The 16,899-nt window shown below is 33.9% G+C and overlaps 3 protein-coding genes across 7 annotated transcripts; 1 reads left to right on the top strand and 2 right to left on the bottom strand.

Annotated features, from left to right (window-relative positions):
• Window positions 1-99: 99 nt before the first annotated feature.
• LOC144847696 (superoxide dismutase [Cu-Zn]-like) lies at window positions 100-1,970 on the bottom strand. The gene is made up of 5 exons (XM_078704185.1): window positions 1,831-1,970; window positions 1,283-1,379; window positions 913-982; window positions 679-796; window positions 100-334 (listed from the first exon to the last, which is right to left on the bottom strand). The coding sequence occupies exons 1-5, from the start codon at window positions 1,897-1,899 to the stop codon at window positions 224-226; spliced, it is 465 nt and encodes a 154-aa protein (XP_078560311.1). The 5' UTR covers window positions 1,900-1,970; the 3' UTR covers window positions 100-223.
• Window positions 1,971-2,217: 247 nt separating this feature from the next.
• On the top strand, window positions 2,218-5,956 carry LOC144847451 (uncharacterized). 2 transcript variants are annotated; one of them, XR_013613745.1, is made up of 6 exons: window positions 2,218-2,297; window positions 2,764-2,936; window positions 3,113-3,578; window positions 3,900-4,170; window positions 4,359-4,564; window positions 4,599-5,956. XR_013613745.1 is itself a non-coding variant. In XM_078703825.1 (5 exons), the coding sequence occupies exons 1-5, from the start codon at window positions 2,282-2,284 to the stop codon at window positions 4,438-4,440; spliced, it is 1,008 nt and encodes a 335-aa protein (XP_078559951.1). In that variant the 5' UTR covers window positions 2,218-2,281; the 3' UTR covers window positions 4,441-5,956. The 2 variants fall into 2 exon arrangements, 1 of the variants encoding a protein (XP_078559951.1); XM_078703825.1 differs by having other exon boundaries at window positions 4,359-5,956.
• LOC144847414 (intraflagellar transport protein 88 homolog) lies at window positions 5,756-16,867 on the bottom strand. 4 transcript variants are annotated; one of them, XM_078703761.1, is made up of 25 exons: window positions 16,764-16,867; window positions 16,280-16,390; window positions 15,967-16,029; window positions 15,676-15,696; window positions 15,262-15,324; window positions 14,650-14,710; window positions 14,132-14,298; window positions 13,795-13,899; window positions 13,375-13,477; window positions 12,945-13,059; window positions 12,348-12,579; window positions 12,010-12,080; window positions 11,776-11,862; window positions 11,163-11,419; window positions 10,621-10,737; window positions 10,224-10,332; window positions 9,725-9,875; window positions 9,330-9,498; window positions 8,914-8,979; window positions 8,544-8,650; window positions 8,171-8,197; window positions 7,475-7,571; window positions 6,803-6,847; window positions 6,305-6,424; window positions 5,756-5,945 (listed from the first exon to the last, which is right to left on the bottom strand). In XM_078703761.1, the coding sequence occupies exons 2-25, from the start codon at window positions 16,361-16,363 to the stop codon at window positions 5,821-5,823; spliced, it is 2,562 nt and encodes an 853-aa protein (XP_078559887.1). In that variant the 5' UTR covers window positions 16,364-16,390; window positions 16,764-16,867; the 3' UTR covers window positions 5,756-5,820. The 4 variants fall into 4 exon arrangements, with proteins under 4 accessions (XP_078559887.1, XP_078559889.1, XP_078559888.1 ...); XM_078703763.1 differs by lacking the exon at window positions 6,803-6,847; XM_078703762.1 differs by lacking the exon at window positions 8,171-8,197 and having other exon boundaries at window positions 16,764-16,866.
• Window positions 16,868-16,899: the final 32 nt, after the last annotated feature.

Below are 16,899 nucleotides of genomic sequence, written 5' to 3'. Positions count from 1 at the left end.
TGGACAAATTGTAAATACAGAAATGGCTCTTTTCTCCAGTATAAATGATCAACACAAATGAGTCGGCAAGTTGCACAACAAATTTACACAAGAATCGTATTGGAAACTATTTTCAAAACAAAGTTTTATTATTTATTTCAGATTAAAGGGTCACAAACTATTTCAATCAGAACCACGATATACACACATTATAGTAAACATTTATATTTCATTTGAAGCAGACTTAAACTTTGGTGATACCGATGACACCACAAGCAAGACGTCCACCTGCGTTACCTGTGGTCAGGCTCTGCTCGTGACCTCCTTTACCGAGGTCATCGACATCTGCATGCACCTGTAAGATATAAGAGTAAATAGCATTAAATGTCAATATTTCAATAAAGCTTTGTCTACACTATCAAACTAAACTAAAAAAAGTGTGATGTGCCCAAATATGTGATATGACATCATCATGTCCATATTATATTGGCACATCACATAAAGTTTGATAGTGTGGACAGAGCTTAAAGCCCTTTGCTCACTGAACATGTGCTGGGAATATGCTATTACCATGCTGGTACATTTTTCTGTCAGAATGGGTCACGTTGGCACCATGCCAGCATCAGCTACACCTGCTGAAGACCTATTAATATTAGTATTACAATTGTAATGATAAAATGTATGACAGTGAGTGCTTACCACAACAGAACGACCAATGATTGAGTTGACCCCGGTCAGATTCAGCAGCTTATCGGTCAAGTCAATCTTTGCAATACCACCATCATCAGCAACACAATTTCCAAGATCACCAACATGTCTGGAAGGAAAAAAAAATTTTTGTTTTAAATTTAAATTTAGAGTTTGAGGTAACAAATTTTCCCAGACTATTTTCTTTAGAGATTTTACTTTAAAATGCAATTAAGGTGGACATACCTTACTTCATCTTCTGGGGCTCCATGGGTCTTTTTGAAAGGATTGAAGTGGGATCCAGCACTCGAACATCCTACAATGAAAATTATTTCTTTGGTCAGTGTTGCCTAATGAGGTGGCATCACAATTGAATTTAATAAGTATCATTGCATCTGATATACATGATCAAAGTTTGAGTCACTCTGGTTCAAACTTTGAGTCAGTCTGAGTCAGTCTGGTTCAAACTTTGAGTCAGTCTGGTTCAAACTTTGAGTCAGTCTGGTTCAAGGTTTGAGTCAGTCTGGTTCAAGGTTTGAGTCAGTCTGGTTGAAAATTTGAGTCAGTCTGGTTCAAAGTTTGAGTCAGTCTGGTTCAAAGTTTGGTTCACACTTACCACTTGTGTAGTCACCAAACTCATGGATATGGAAGCCATGGTTACCAGCAGCCAATCCAGACACCTCACCTGTCACTTTAACTGGTCCATCAGCAGCCTAAGAAAAATACACATTCTGTTATATTAGAACTATTCTGCCCTGTCTAAACATTTAATAATGTACCCTCCTCCAGCTTAATATAATAATTTAAATTTTAAAACTCAATATTAATTTAAAATATAACTTGTCAGTTTTTCAAATGGAAACTTCACAAACAATTTTTTTATATAGCTTGACTATTTCTATTCTACTACTCCTATCCTAGTTTATAAAGGAAATAAAAACAGGGAGGTATAAATAACTCCCTGATAAAACCACGGCGCGCCCATCGACACACCCCCTAAACTGACACGCTTCAATGACTCTGCAATTTTTTTCTGCCGTAACCTCCCCACATCATCAACATACATGCCAGGCCTAAGCCTAGATAGAGAGATAGGGCGTAAAAAAGGCCTAGACATTTTAAACAATTTTGCAACTTAGAAATATAAAAAGTAAGCAAATGTACTTCTTGTGTGAAATTGATGACTCCTTTCACTTTTTCGCCTACAAGAATACAAACAGCTTTGATAGGCATTGTGATATTTTACGTTTTTTACAGACACCTTTGCTATGCGAACCTTCACGTGTAATGAAACTACTATTTCACGAGTAAACTACTAAGTCACGACTTTAATTTCTATGGGCAGCCATTTGGGCCAAATTTTGTTTTATCTGTTTACAATTTATTACTTAAATTCTATTTATTTTATTTGTTTATGGTTCATACCAATATTTTTCACTTGCACTAAAACATATTAAAATAAAATTATGAACCGAATTCAATTATTTGATAATTTAGAATTTGTTTACTTTTTGCGGAGTGTGCTGCTCACACACGTCTTGATCTTTTGCCAAATTAGTCAAGAGGGCGCTTTTTTGATGAGAGAGAGAAAGAAGATAAAAAGTTGAAAATCGCGATGGCGGAAATAGACGGTATGGTTACTGTAAACACCAATTATTGTGTTGTAATTTAAATACAATTCGTTTATATTTTTACATTAACTCATTTGTATATCATATAAAATATGGTGAAATATATAACTTTAAAGGAATAAATCAATCTATGATTATCTTTATGCTTTATAATTGCTAGGCTAGGCTACCTATATATAAGGCCAGGCCTAGCATTTTATAGCTAGCTAGGCCTAGGCTAGGTAGGATCTAACTAGGCCCCTACCCTTCTGGGCCTAAATGCCTACTGTACTCTAGTAGGTGCATGCCCTACTATACTGTTCCAAGTCGTTGAAAACATGTTTTGATTGAAAAAGTGAGGAGAATTGGCCTACTACTAGCCTAGAAAAGAGTAATTACAAGTTTTAGACTTTTACAGACATTTTGCCTTAATAATATTAATAATACTAGGCCTATTTTAATAAAAAAATAAAATGTTTAATTTCAGATGGTCCTCCTCCTCTGGAGGATATGACAGAAGTTCTTGAAAAATTGAACAAAGTAAAATTGAAGGTTCAGGAATCGGGGAAGTCAACAATCCCAGTCGTAAAGAGTACAGCACCGCCACCGGAGCACAAAGGTCAACCAAAAGGTCAACCTAAGCCAACAAAGAATGCTGCAGTATGTTGATGACATTGACTAATTCATGGAGTACTTTCCCTACAAACTTTCTTTCTGGAGCTAAAGCTTATTTGGCTTTCTTCCATCTTATTATCTATTTTCACTGATAATCTGTATTCATTTGTATGATGCATCATGAAATAAAATGAATAAATTTATTATTTTATATTTTATAGGTGCAAGTTGGAAAATCAGTTGTAATAAAATCAACAAGTTCAGATAGTACATCATTTGGAGGAATGAGAAAGGGATTTTTATTCAATTCAAGCAAAACAAAACCACAAACAAAATCAAAAGTACAAAGTGAAAACCCGAAAACAATTCCTGATTCAGAAGTGAAAACTTCAAATGATAATATTACAGTACTTAAACCAAAGAAAGAAACGACAAAGCAGCATGAGATTGCAGAGGTGCAAGAAGCAATGAAAGAAACAATCCCATCCTGGCTGGAAAATAAAAGTTGGATTACGGGCGATTTACTGGCAACCATTGAGAAGCATCCGAAGCTCGCGGAACAGATTCAAAAACCAAAATTTGCAATGGCCGTGGCGAGGTTTCAGGATAGCCCACAAAAAGCTATGAGTGACTTCCAACATGATCCGGAACTGCAACAGTTTTTTAAAGAATTTTTCTCAGTTTTAGGTGAATATTTTATTGGTAATACAGTAATAATAATGAATTGCCACTTTTGTATCAGTGGCACACTTCAATGTAGAATTACATTACGAATTGAAAAAACTTACTGATATTTAAAAAGCAATTTGTCTAGGTGACCATTTCATTTGTTTTTTGTTGTCTAGGTGACCATTTTAATTGTTTTTTTGTTGTCTATGTAACCATTTTATTTGTTTTTTTTGTTGTTGTCTAGGTGACCATTTTATTTGTTTTTTGTTGTCTAGGTGACCATTTTAATTGTTTTTTTTGTTGTCTATGTGACCATTTTATTTGTTTTTTGTTGTCTAGGTGACCATTTTACAAAACTTGGAGATTCACAGACAAATCCTACTAATCATGATGCAATGAATTGTGGGAATTCTGGTATAAGTGTCCACGAGGGTTCAGCAGATATTGTCCCACAATGCAGCAGTAGTAACAAACCTAATCAAAGTACGCAAGAAGACGAGATACGAATGCAAAAGATTCTTGAAGATCCGGAAATCCGAGAAGTTTTAGCAGATACTAGAATCCAAAGACTTTTTGAGATGTTACGCAAAGAACCGCACAAAGTTCAAGGGTAAAAATTGCAATATTCCAATAAACGGTGAATTATGAAAGAATTAAGCAGCAATAGAAATTATTTTTATCAACTAACAAAATGAGTTACCAAACTAACATTTCTAGAAAAAGTTTAATTTACAAAAACAAATAAAACATGATTTTAATTTCTGTTGTTTCCATGGAAATGTGTTGTCCTATTTTCAGATTATTACAAAGAGCAAGTGCAGATCTCAAGCCAAAAGTTCAAAGGTTAGTTGACTGTGGACTTCTTGATTATCAACGATAATGGAGCTGTGTGTGTGATTGAATCGGTGGACTACAAACTTGGAGCTGCTTACAATTCAATCTGTGTGTTTTAAAATTGATGAATTCTGAAGTGACTACTATGTAGCCAATCACGGCAGACGTAGGTGCCTAATATGTAGCCAATCACGGCAGACGTAGGTGCCTTACTATGTAGCCAATCACGGCAGACGTAGGTGCCTTACTATGTAGCCAATCACGGCGGATGTACTGTAGTTGTCCTAACTGTATTATGTTTCTTTTACTGTCACTTCTTTATCCTGCACAACACAATCAAGAGCACTAAGGCAGGTTCGTTTTATTCAAAATGCGACATTAAAGCGCAACCTTGACCTGACGCTCAGGAAAAGCACATAATGTCTCAAAACTTAAGTTATTATTTTATGAATCTTAGATAGAAAAATGTAAAGGCTGCCATGAGCAAACAATTTGGAATGTTTTATTTGAAGTTTGTATTTTAATGCACTTAATTTCAGCAATTATGACTGAGTCTATTTGTTTTCAAAACACAGTATCATGCATAAAGCTTCACCATACTGTTTGCAAATTTTGCCAGTTTGGAGAAGTCTGTCTAGACTAGTTATTAGAGGCTGTCATTTTATTTATGTGCACTACAAAGCAACTAATGACTTTGGTTGCCGAGGTTTATCAAACTCTGGAAAACTTTTCTTGCAAAGTTTTCTAGCGTTAGTCTACAATTATAGCTGGTTGTAGAAAACTAGTAAAATATGAGATATTCCTTGTTGATTATCATTGTTAAACTCATAATGCAGCGTACTGCCATAGTGGTAGCTTAAATTAAGTTATCACCGGAAAATTAGCACAATAAAAGCAATCTCCTTGACAATAAAACATTTTGTTTTAAACATGAAAATTTAAACAAAAGAATAAAGATTTGTACATTTGTACTTAACATATTTTTTTACTTTCAATATTTTTTATTAATACAGTTGTTTACATATGATATGATACAACCTCCAATCCATAATATTTTCAACAATATTTTAACCAGGCCTCTACAATTGTAGGGAAATAATAAATTAAACTTCCAACACAGCATCAAGGTGGTGTTTATTTACAGTCTACAGTGGGTTAAGTACACCATTTAATTATAATGTACATTAAATTCATACCCTTAGTATTATAAGAATATTTAAATAATATATACACATTACAACATTATATTGGGTACATAGCACATTCTGCAATGTAGAAATCTTTATAAAACATTCAATTTTAACTGAAAATAAACAGTAATTAAAAAAAAATATAAATGTTGTCTTTTCGACCTGGCCAGAATGTCAATATAGTATCCGTTTATAGGGCTAAAAAAGAACTAGGACCAGTAAATGTACATGTCCATTTACTCGGGCAATAAATCATCGCCAAGCTCTATTTCTGCAAATCCGTCTTCTGCCGTATCACGTTTTCTAGCTGCTGTTTTTGGTCTCTCCATTGACGGTCCAAGAGGGTCGACGTATGAGGCATCTGTATAAAAACGTATCAATTTAGATGTCATCATTATTATTTATACATAAGAACATTGTACAAGGCTTTATAATGTAGCAGTAACACATCCAATGGATGGTTAAAAAGGAATTTAAAATTGTTCCGTATGTGCAAATGGCGCAAGTATCGTTATAATCATCATCATACATTTAAAACCAACATTTAATTTAGTTGAAAAGTGTAACATCTGAGTCCACATCGCATAGAGACTTTGTATTATGCGCATTTACAAATTTTTTTATTACAAATTTAAAACCATTAACAAATAGGAAACAATAGCTTTTAATACTATTAACATTTACAAGCACTGCACACTGAGAGTAAAAAGAATAACATACCAACGGTTCTTTCCTCCGATTCATACGGTCCATCGGCACTCGGTAAGCTCCTCATGCCGCCTTTTGTACGCCTTGCACTATTCTGACGGCTACTTCCAGCACTCCCACCGCGACCAGAATCTGAAGATAAAATAATTAAAATAAGACCAAGCAAGTAAAACAGTAGGAGTAATTTACATCTGAGAAGGTGGTGAGATCTTGTTCATTATAATAGTAATATTTCATTTTCACATGAATGGTAAATGATTATGCAGCTATTGAGTATAACACATACAGGTAAGAACACTGAGGCATAGTTTGCAAGAAAGAACTCTGCGACTGTCGACACATTAATAGCATGTCATCTTGTTGCTCCGGTGTATTTAGCACTCTATCATAGCTGGCTGCTTCAATCAAGTCTAAAGTGTTCTTTAGAGAAGAACAAAGTTCTAAAGCAACCCTGTGGACGATGCAGTTTACTGGTGAGTTTTTGTTAATGTATTAATAGTGCTAACTTACCACCATCTAAGTCTTCACTTCTAGCACTGCCCCCTCCATCAGATTCTGTGGTTAGTATGGTGAATATGAGATGAAATGGTCAAGTGCATGATATCAGTATGTGCATCACATGGTTAAATATAAAGCATCACATGATAACTTACAAATATCACATGATAAATTGTAAACGTCACATGGTTAGATATAAAGTATCACATGATAACTTACAAATATCACATGATAAATTGTAAACGTCACATGATGGTTAAACTACATGATTTTATTGTTAATTGATGAAATGTCACATGATTGCATAATTATGATCGCAAAAATAATCTACCATTAACCAAAACCGTGGTATTTATCTATTAAGGACACACCTGGTGCAAATAAGGACAGGGTTTGTTAGTAAACATCAAAATGGTCACTATTTACTCTGTGGCACTATTTACTTGGTGACATCTAAAAACCTTTGGTATGAATCCCAGGTCAAGCTTTAGGGAAAATATCATTTGTGTTAATTCTGTTTTATCTTTTCTTATAGATAAGTTGAGAGCTAAGGAAGGGGCGTGGCAAACTATTAAGCCATGACATTATGAATGTGCTAATTTTTGTTATTAATGATAATTAAAATGAATTCCAGGACCACATGAACTACAGTGCATTTATCTCTCAATACAATGTTCAACCTACCTGCACTGCCTCCTCTACTCCTACCACTGCCTGCCCGGCCACTCCCAGCCCGGCCACTACCTGCACGCCCGCTTCCAGCACGTCCACTACTAGCTCGCTGTTAACGAATACAAACAAGTTAATAATAAGGTAATTTCTCACATCAATACAAAAAACATTTTCTTTGTTTTCACTATAGTGTACTGTAAGCCATTATTTTCTTGGTAATTCCTTTTCTTATCAACATAAAGCCTACCTTGCACAATTTAACTACACATGCTTTTGTTTACAATTCACGCCACCATGCAATACAGTCATTTAAAAGCTTACAAAAAGCTACTACAGTAAACAATAATAATTTATTAACACTGCACTTTTGTATCAGTGGCACACTTCAACTTGTGAAGATGTGTCCAAAAAAAAACAATTACTATCTCAAAAGCGGTTCTAACTTATTCTTCATGCATTTGTAACATATCTGCAAATAATTATTATTTATATCAAAAATCCATTTTTGTGAGATGACAATTAATATCAAACAATAGAATGTTGAAGAAGATTGCTGTAACGTTGATGTAAATTACATTTTTTTTTTATTCTAAAATCTTTTTCTAAAATACAGTTAGGATGTCGAAGCAAGTCTACAGTAATAAATACTAAACTACATAACAATGCCATACATAGTATGTTTAATTATCAATTGTTTGATATCATCACCTCTCTTTCAATATCCTCTGGATGGAGCTTTTTAAGTAGGAAAAATAAAACGATTAAGGGCATGCAGGGAAACAAAGGATTCAAAATCAAATTAAAAATAATTAATGTTTTTGGATTGTACATAAATACACCAGGGGAGAGGGGTGGGGGAGAGGGTTGGGGATGTATGCGGATAGTTTTTGGGGGCAACGACAACAGATACAAGATAAAAACCCACCGGAGTAAATCATGGTAAAAAAATAAGAATACCTCTGTTTATTGGTTAGTATTGATTGATTGATTAGTAGTGTGTTATTTAAAAAGACAAATATCAGAATTTATATATTTAGAATTTCAATAGTTTTTAAAAATTAAATAAGACCAACTGGCTCACCTGCTCTCTCAACTCCTTTGCTTTCTCAGCCTTTTTAAGTTTGGTTGCGTAATCCTGTGCCTCTTGTAAACCAAGGTCAGTAGTTATTCGAACTAAGAACTTTAAACCTAAAAGTTTAAAAAAAAAAGTTGTAAGTAAAATCTTATAAATAATATACTTAGTATTATAACCACAACAATATGACTAGATTCTTCCATACAATTCTGTGTATTATTGGGAGGTTGTTCCTTTAGGACACTAGCATGTGTATAGAATGTTTAAAAGAGGGCCTATTCAAGTCAGCTATACTGCTGTAGTATAGCTGTTAGACCTACCCTTGTAAAATAAAGTTGAATACATAAATAAATAAATAATAAAATATAGGACTCACATTCAGTATTATCTGGGAACTTCTTATGTATAGATTTGTACGTTTCTAAAGCCTGTTGGTAATTACCTGAAAAAAATTATTTTTATTATTAATTATACAAAAAGAGGTCAAAATCATAGAGAAAACTTTCTCTTCTTTAACATGGAAATATTCCATATCAAAAATTATTGTTAACAGTAATGCATCTATGATCATTACTGTATTTGTTCCACAATGAATACAATACTGTATACTAAAGCTCTATCTACACTATCAAACTAGTTTGACAAAAAAAGTGTGATGTGCCCAAATATGCTAGTGATATGCTTAAATATGGTAGTGATAAGACATCATCATGTCCATATATGGGCACATCACTTTTTTTTGTCACATAAAGTTTGATAGTGTAGACAAAGCTTAAAACAAGAGATATTCACCACTTCTACGATGACAGCTAGCTATCATCAGACGCCATTTTACTTGGTTTGGTTGTATTACAGCTGCCCTCTCAAAGAACTGGATTGCCTTCTCCACAAACTGAGAGTCTATGAAGTATGCACCAAGCCACTCAATTATTGAAATGTTTGATGGGAAATATCGGTACGACTACAATAGAAAAATTATCATTTTGGTAATTGTTGGTTGATGGTTGAATGTCCAAACCCATAGCCATATCGGTACATTTTCAAGGCTTTTCTCATAGTTCTGGTGGTAGAACTTGGACTTAAAACTTTGAAGAGTAGGGGTTTACTCTGGCCAGCCATTGAATGAGTGCTGTTTGGCTCAGCACAAAGTGACCTTTAGGTCGTTTTATGATAACCATTACATTTACCTCATAATGATATTGGTATGCCTGTGATTTGTCGCCCTCATTGTCATACAGCTCACCGAGTTTTGCTAGAATAGCAGGGTCTGATGGCACAATTCCTATCAATTGCATGTACCATTCTGTAGCCTGAGGAACATCATCTAAAAGGTCATATCTAAGTGTATAGTGTCAAAGGTCAAATATCAAATGGATTCAAAGGTCAATGGCAGTCAAATGTTAACAGTATATAATTAATTTCAAGTGCACATTTGTATTTAAAATGATATTTAGTGTTGTAATGTAAATACTAAAAATGTACATGTACAGTAATAAAAATCAAAGGTGCTGTTAACACTGTGTTATAGATTTAAACATAAGTAATAAGTGAACTCTCCCACTGGCCTAATACTGGACTCTCTGAAAACTGGAAACTCTCCCAAAACCAGAAATATTAGGCCAGCCCAGGGGAGAGTGAATTGTACACCATGTAACATAGTTACAATGGCTAACAACAGAAGGATACAGAGTAGCTATTTGGTAGATGACCTCAGCGCTGTTTCTAAGAATTGCGTGTAGTTTATGAAAACAATCCAATGCTGATTCATTCTGACCTAAACGTTTATTTACAAGACCTGAAAACAAAATTTGAAAAAATTAAAATATTTGAATTATATTATTAAGCTCTTTCTACACTATCAAACTAGTTTGACAAAAAAAATGTGATGTGCCCAAATATGGTAGTGATATGATATCGCCATGTCCATATATGGTCACATCACATTTGTTTGTCACATAAAGTTTGATAGTTAAACTCTCAATGAAAATCCCACATTTTGATGTATTTAAACAAATGAAATGGTTAGATGTCTTCCATGTTTTTATTTGTATCCAATTTAACTCATAGTATTTAGAAAGCTCACCTAAATTATACAATGCCTCTGTACAGGAGGACTCCGTACGCAAGGCCTCACGGTAGTACTCCATAGCCTTCTCAAATTTGCCATCCTTGTATATACAGTTTCCTTTATTTACCAGAGCTGAAATATATGATGTAATATGGGTTTAAAGCTCTGTCTACACTATCAAACTTTATGACAAAAGAATGTGATGTGACCATGATGATATCATGCCACTACTATATGTAGGCATATCACTACCATATTTGGGCACATTACACTTTTTTTGTCAAACTAGTTTGATAGTGTAGACAGAGCTTAATATGGGTTTTAGTCCATTTAGTTTGTGGAAACATATAACAACAAAATCTAAATAGTAAATCTTTTGTTTAGTTCTTTAGTTTAGTCTTATTAGTTTTGTTCAGATAGTTGATTTATGAAAAAACTAATAACCAACATTTATAACACTACAGTATAATTAGAAATTGAATTTTGTGGTCCAATGAAGTTATTTGTAATGTAATAATTCCTACAACAAAATAAACTTTTTCTGAGCAAAGACATACCACTTGGGTTATAGCGGTCTGACACCATTGCCAACTCAGCATACTTGTCTGCCTGTCTGTGATCACCTTGAAGAAAGTAGAGAAACGACAGATTATTGGCCGCGACTGCCGCGCACTTTGTGTCCTTCTTCTCAAACGACTTCAGTACGTCCACCGCCATTTGGAACTCTTTCTGTTTCAAGTACATTATTGCTTTGTTAATCTCCAAATCGTTTGACATTTCTGTGAAAGGCGACTGCTTCACACAGTCAACACACCTGTAAACAAAATGATGGAAATATTGAAAAACTGTTGAGTACATGAACTATTTCTTTTTTTTTTTTCATACGCATCCAACAGAAAGTAACTCGCCAATTACAGGATGGATAAAATATTTAATAATTTATTGTGCATATAAACTAAGTCTCATTTGAGGCTTAGGGAGTGGAGTTGAAAGAGTTGGGAGTTACAGCCGGCCCTGGCACTAGGTCAGGATTACACGCCGGACCTTGGGATTGGAAGGCAAGCATGTTAACCACCAAGCTACTGTGATAGAATACATGGAAGAATTATTTTATAGAAATTCACCACAATGAAATAAAGTTTCTATGTTAAATAAGAACGAATGTAATACCAGTCATAGCCTGCAGAAAACGTTGCCTCAATAGAGGGAGCAATTAGTTTAGCAGCCGCCATCACACAGCGTTCCAATTCTGCTTTCCTGAAATTGAAAGTAAAAAAAAAAAAAAAAAAAAAAACTTAGATAAGCAGCTACAAAACATTAAAGAATAATAGTTTATTCTTATGTTATTTATTTAAATAACCCTCCACTTAAAATGTGAAATCATATATATATATATATATTTACTTTTGTTTTTCTTTCTCTCGTAAAGTGTCATTCTTGATGACTTCCAGGATCAAATTGGCATGTTTGTCATCCTAGAAAAATAATATACAGTAAACCAGTCAACAGCAGTAGATTATTTTACACATGTACACAGCTAGTTACAATGGCTCTACAATTATTTAAACGTTTATATACTCATACAGGGATGTTGCTTGAGAGGTAATTAGTAGTGGGTTTCTAAAAGTTACGGGTGGCTTGGAAAAAAAATTAAAAGTACTTCAGCTACATTTTGACAGACTATAAATTGTTTAAAATCATAGAATTTAAAATAATTGTAACATTTCTCTTCTTCTACGTACAGGATGTGGTAGATATTTGTCTTCATCATCAATCTTAAGGTCAACTTGCAAGAGACGTTGAAATGTTCTCTTCATCTTGTCTCGATCACCAGTAGCAAAGTAACAAAGAATGAGGTTAAAGGCCGTCTTGGGGTCAGGTCGTTCAGACATAATGTGTTCAAGAGATGTTATTGCATCGCTGTATTGACCCATCTTAATAAACACAGTCCCAATGTTCTGCATTATTCGTATTCTGCAATTAATAACATTTCAAATAATTAATAACATTTCAAATATTTAATAACATTTCAAATAATTAATTCAAAAGGTAAGTAGTCTCTCCCAATACCGGACACCTTTGGGCTGGTTTAAAATGTCTAGTTTTCTGGAAAGTCTGGTATTCTTAATGTGTTTTTAATAATAAAAATGAATTTGGGACCCTTTGGTTTTCAAGAAAAGTCTGCCGGTTTTGGGAAAGTTTCTGGTTTTTAGAGAATCCGGGATTGGGAGAGTTGACTGTATAGCAAGTGAGATTAGTGAGTGAGTAGAGAAATGAGATACAACATTTAAGTAATAATTCTTGTATTCTAAATTATAGATCACATGGAATGCACTTGCCTCATTTCATTGTGTGTTTTTGGAATCTGATCAAGGGCCATACGGTAGTACTTGATAGCTTTGGAGAAATTGCGTTGCTTGTAGTAGATATTACCCATGTTTAGTTTTAGCCGGCCTAGAAAATGACAAAAACAAGTCATAATTTTACACTTAATTTATATGATACAAATAATATTGTACACACTTGTCACATCTGGAAGTTACCATTAGTTTCAGTAAAACCTACTTTATACTTAAATCAAAGTTTAAGTATAGTCTGCTTTTGTCATCGAAGCACATAATAATAATTTCAAAACAGACAACTTTATGTCAATGGCAACAAGATGTCTCTATGAAGACGGTTACTTGAACCAGTACCAGTTTTGCAACATGTGCACATTACGAAACAAAAAAATTGCTTTCCCAAATTGCTAGATCAAAGTGTCCGTACCTGCATTTGAAAACATCTTGTTCTTGACGATCACCTGATATGTGTTTATCGCCTCAGTGAACATCTCATTTGCTTCGTACTGATTGGCTAAGTTGAACAGAATCTGAGAAAATCAAACAAATGAACTTTCAAGAATCATAGAAAATTGGAAAAACTAAATACAGTAGACTCCTATTAAGGGTGTCATATCACTATCATATTTGTGCATATCACTACCATATTTGGGAATATTACTGCCATATTTGGATAATTCACTACCATATTATTTGGACATATTTGAGCAGCATCAGTACCTATTTGAGCACATCACACTTTTTTTGTCAAACTAGTTTGATAATGTAGACAGAGCTTAAGGATGTCTCTTGGTTCAGAGTTACTTTGCTGTGATGAATGAAATCTAAATAAAACGGTTGGACTTACAGAATATGTAAGATCTAAATTAATTTGATCACTGGTTTGATTCTGATCACGTTGCCTCACTAGTATTCGCTCCTTACGTCCTGCCTCTTTTGCTTTCTCCAAAGCCTACAAAGTTGGCAAAAAAAATTACAAATTTAAAAGAGAACAAAAAAAGATGATGAGACTCAAACAAAAACCATCTTTCATTTCATTTATTTTGTTCAATCAAAAAAACAACAATAAAAACAGGTCAGGAAAAACAAAAGAAACCTAGGCCACTATGACTCAGTAATTCATTTATACAATATAAAAATTAAATTAAATCTATATAGAAAGAAAAAGATTAGTACATCCTTACCAAACCAAGTTCACCTCGACTATGAGCGAAGCAACTAGCTTCTATAAGGTCATTGACCTGGTGTTCTAATTGCTTGATCTTTTCCTCTGGTGTGTCTTCAGCCTTTGCCTCTAGAGGGGGTGCTGGTCCTCGATTTGCAGCTTGGTTAAGAGGGTCAAACGATTGACCTACACAATTAGAAAATAAATAGTATTGTGAAATTCATTTTATTTAATTGTGTTTAGAATGATTTAGTTGGTACCAAAAGATTTACTATTTAGATTTTTTTTTGTTATAAAATATGTTTCCATCTTCTGTCGCTAATTAAGCTCATATTTGTTACATATTGCAGAGGCTCCTCAAGACTAAGACTGTGTCTTGTGAGGAGCCTCTGAGTAAAATATTAAAAATAATATTGTGATGAAACTACGCAAAAATAAACAAGAATAGCGGAGTTTTTTAGTCTCTTTATTGAGCTAAGAAATTAAACATTTCAGCGTACTAATTGAATAACACCAGGTTATAAAAGAGCAGCTTACCTCTTGATGAATATCCTGCACCACGTACAGCTGTCATTGGTCTTGCTGTTGCTGTGTTGTCCTATAACAACAAAAATAAAATAAGTATGACATTAATAAATATACAGTCATAGGGCCATAGCCACCAGTTGGTAAGGTTTCACCGAACCACTTTATTTCTTGTGACTAGTATGGTACAGAGTCAACTCTCCCAATACCAGACACCCTTGGACTGTACTGTATACTGAATGTGTTTTTGAGTGGAGTTGTGGCTTGGTGATTATGATGCTTGGCTACCACTCCAAGGGTCCTGGGTTCAAGTCCCGTCACATGTCAGGATTTTTTCCAAGGACATAATTACAACTCCACTTCCAAAGACTTGTAATAAGACTTTGTTTATGTAGAGCATCTTGTGCATATGTTTGTCTTGTGAACCTCTGAGGGTCCCTAATGATCAGCAATTGCTGGATGGATCACCCTCTTTAAATATGGTTGTTTAATAAAAAAAAAATGTCAACAAAGAAATTTGGACATCAAGAAAAATTGAGAAATTATTACTATATTTTTAATTAACTACAAACACTTCAACATCTTTTTTTTTTAATTCTTGAAATTCATAAAATGTTTACTCACAGCAGCCATTCCAGTCACTGGGCGTCCCATTGATGATGTCATCATTCCAGTTTTTAATCGATTCTTTAAAAATAGCAAAACAAAATATACATGATCAGCAAAACAACTGAGTTGCATTAACAAAAGTGTTAAAATAAATGACTTTACAAATAAATAATTTAATAAATCTTAAAGTATTACCAGAGGAGAAAATCCAGCAACCTTTAATAGGAATAGAAAATGAAAAGAAAAACAAATTAAAGAGGAATGAGTTAGAATAGAAGGAATGAGTTAATCAAATAAAAGAAATTTAAATAAAAGGATTTTGTTCAAACTTTATATTTCTAGATGTTCAGTGAAAATCAGAAATAAACACTACGACGGTAGAAACAGAACTTAATATTTGACCAAAAAAGAACATAATAAAACGTGTACCTGATTCCTGGCACCAGTCATCTGAAATTATAAAAAGTTCATGTTTAGAGGCCTATATATAAATTATATTTAAAACTAATTGGTATAAAAAAACTGATTGAAGCAATACATATTTTCTGCATATTTTATCTTTCATTAAGCCCTGTCTACACTATCAAACTAGTTTGACAAAAAAGTGTGATGTGCTCAAATATGGTAGTGATATAACATCATCATGTCCATATATGGGCACATCACATTTTTTTTCAGTTTGATAGTGTAGACAAGGCTTTATTTTAGTTGATAACTCACTGGAGGTCTTCTCCCATGGCTCGTCTTGACAGCTTGTTGAAAACCTTCATCTGTCTCCAGCTCCTGCAAATAAAGAAAGATTTCAAATTCCATCTAGATGAATTTCTAGAGCAACTTAACAAAATTCCTCAAAGCTTTTATGCTACCCTTTCATATCACTTTGCGGAATTGTCTCTCTCCGAACGCCCTCTATAGGAGAGTAACTTATACTATATATACGGTTACAATTTGAGACACAACTAAACATAGATTTAATAACAAGAATTAATCACACTATTTATTGAGTATAGACAATAAACAAGGGATAGCTTACATTAGTATCATACATCGGATCATAATCATTAAATCCTCCGTACAAATCATCTTCATCCTCATTAGCTAGGAACATGTTATCCATTGTGCCCCTTTTTTTTGGTTTATTTCTCTATAAAAAAAAATATATTAAAATAAAAAACAATCAATTCAAATTTATATTATAGGCTAGGCTTTAAAAATGTGGAAATTATGTTTTAATTGATTGGGAATGTAGAGGGGGTATGCCCCGTACCAATACAAACCTAGGCATAGTATAGGTAGCTCAGCTAGGCCTCTAGTCTAGGCACAGGTATGCAAGGCCTGCTAGGAGCAAGGAATCGCTGAGCAGCAGGTACCGACCGAGAGGACCGCCTTCCTTCAAATCCTAGCCTAGCTATGCCGGTCTATTTACTAGGCTAGACCTAGTTCATTCATTATAATTTTGAATTTATTTAATTCTAAGCTATTTCTACTTCGTTCTTTAATAAAGGGGTGTTCCCTACCTAAAAGGATTTTATAGAAAACAGTAATTAAAGACTGGTTGCTAATGTACACAACAACAAAATTCACGATCGACTGTGGAATTCCAGAATAGACTTTCTACCCCAGACGTTGTACTGACAACTGGGACAAAAGAGG

The sequence above is a fragment of the Antedon bifida genome, chromosome 7, assembly GCF_963402885.1.
Source record: "Antedon bifida chromosome 7, ecAntBifi1.1, whole genome shotgun sequence".
In the NCBI taxonomy this organism is placed as follows: Eukaryota; Metazoa; Echinodermata; class Crinoidea; order Comatulida; family Antedonidae; genus Antedon; species Antedon bifida.
Note: the sequence above shows the minus strand (reverse complement) of the source record. Positions and strands in the feature narration are given on the sequence as shown.

Excerpts from the sequence above, each read along its gene's own strand:
- LOC144847696 (XM_078704185.1), bottom strand. The coding sequence starts at position 1,899 with ATGCCTATCAAAGCTGTTTGTATTCTTGTAGGCGAAAAAGTGAAAGGA. Across the intron at positions 1,380-1,830 it reads TCATCAATTTCACACAAGAA|GCTGCTGATGGACCAGTTAA; the intron begins GTACATTTGCTT and ends TATTTTTCTTAG. Across the intron at positions 335-678 it reads TCATTGGTCGTTCTGTTGTG|GTGCATGCAGATGTCGATGA; the intron begins GTAAGCACTCAC and ends TATATCTTACAG.
- LOC144847451 (XM_078703825.1), top strand. Across the intron at positions 2,937-3,112 it reads AGCCAACAAAGAATGCTGCA|GTGCAAGTTGGAAAATCAGT; the intron begins GTATGTTGATGA and ends TATATTTTATAG. Across the intron at positions 3,579-3,899 it reads AGAATTTTTCTCAGTTTTAG|GTGACCATTTTACAAAACTT; the intron begins GTGAATATTTTA and ends TTTGTTGTCTAG.
- LOC144847414 (XM_078703761.1), bottom strand. The coding sequence starts at position 16,363 with ATGGATAACATGTTCCTAGCTAATGAGGATGAAGATGATTTGTACGGA. Across the intron at positions 16,030-16,279 it reads ATCCGATGTATGATACTAAT|GAGCTGGAGACAGATGAAGG; the intron begins GTAAGCTATCCC and ends CTTTATTTGCAG. Across the intron at positions 11,420-11,775 it reads TTTTCTGCAGGCTATGACTG|GTGTGTTGACTGTGTGAAGC; the intron begins GTATTACATTCG and ends TTTTGTTTACAG.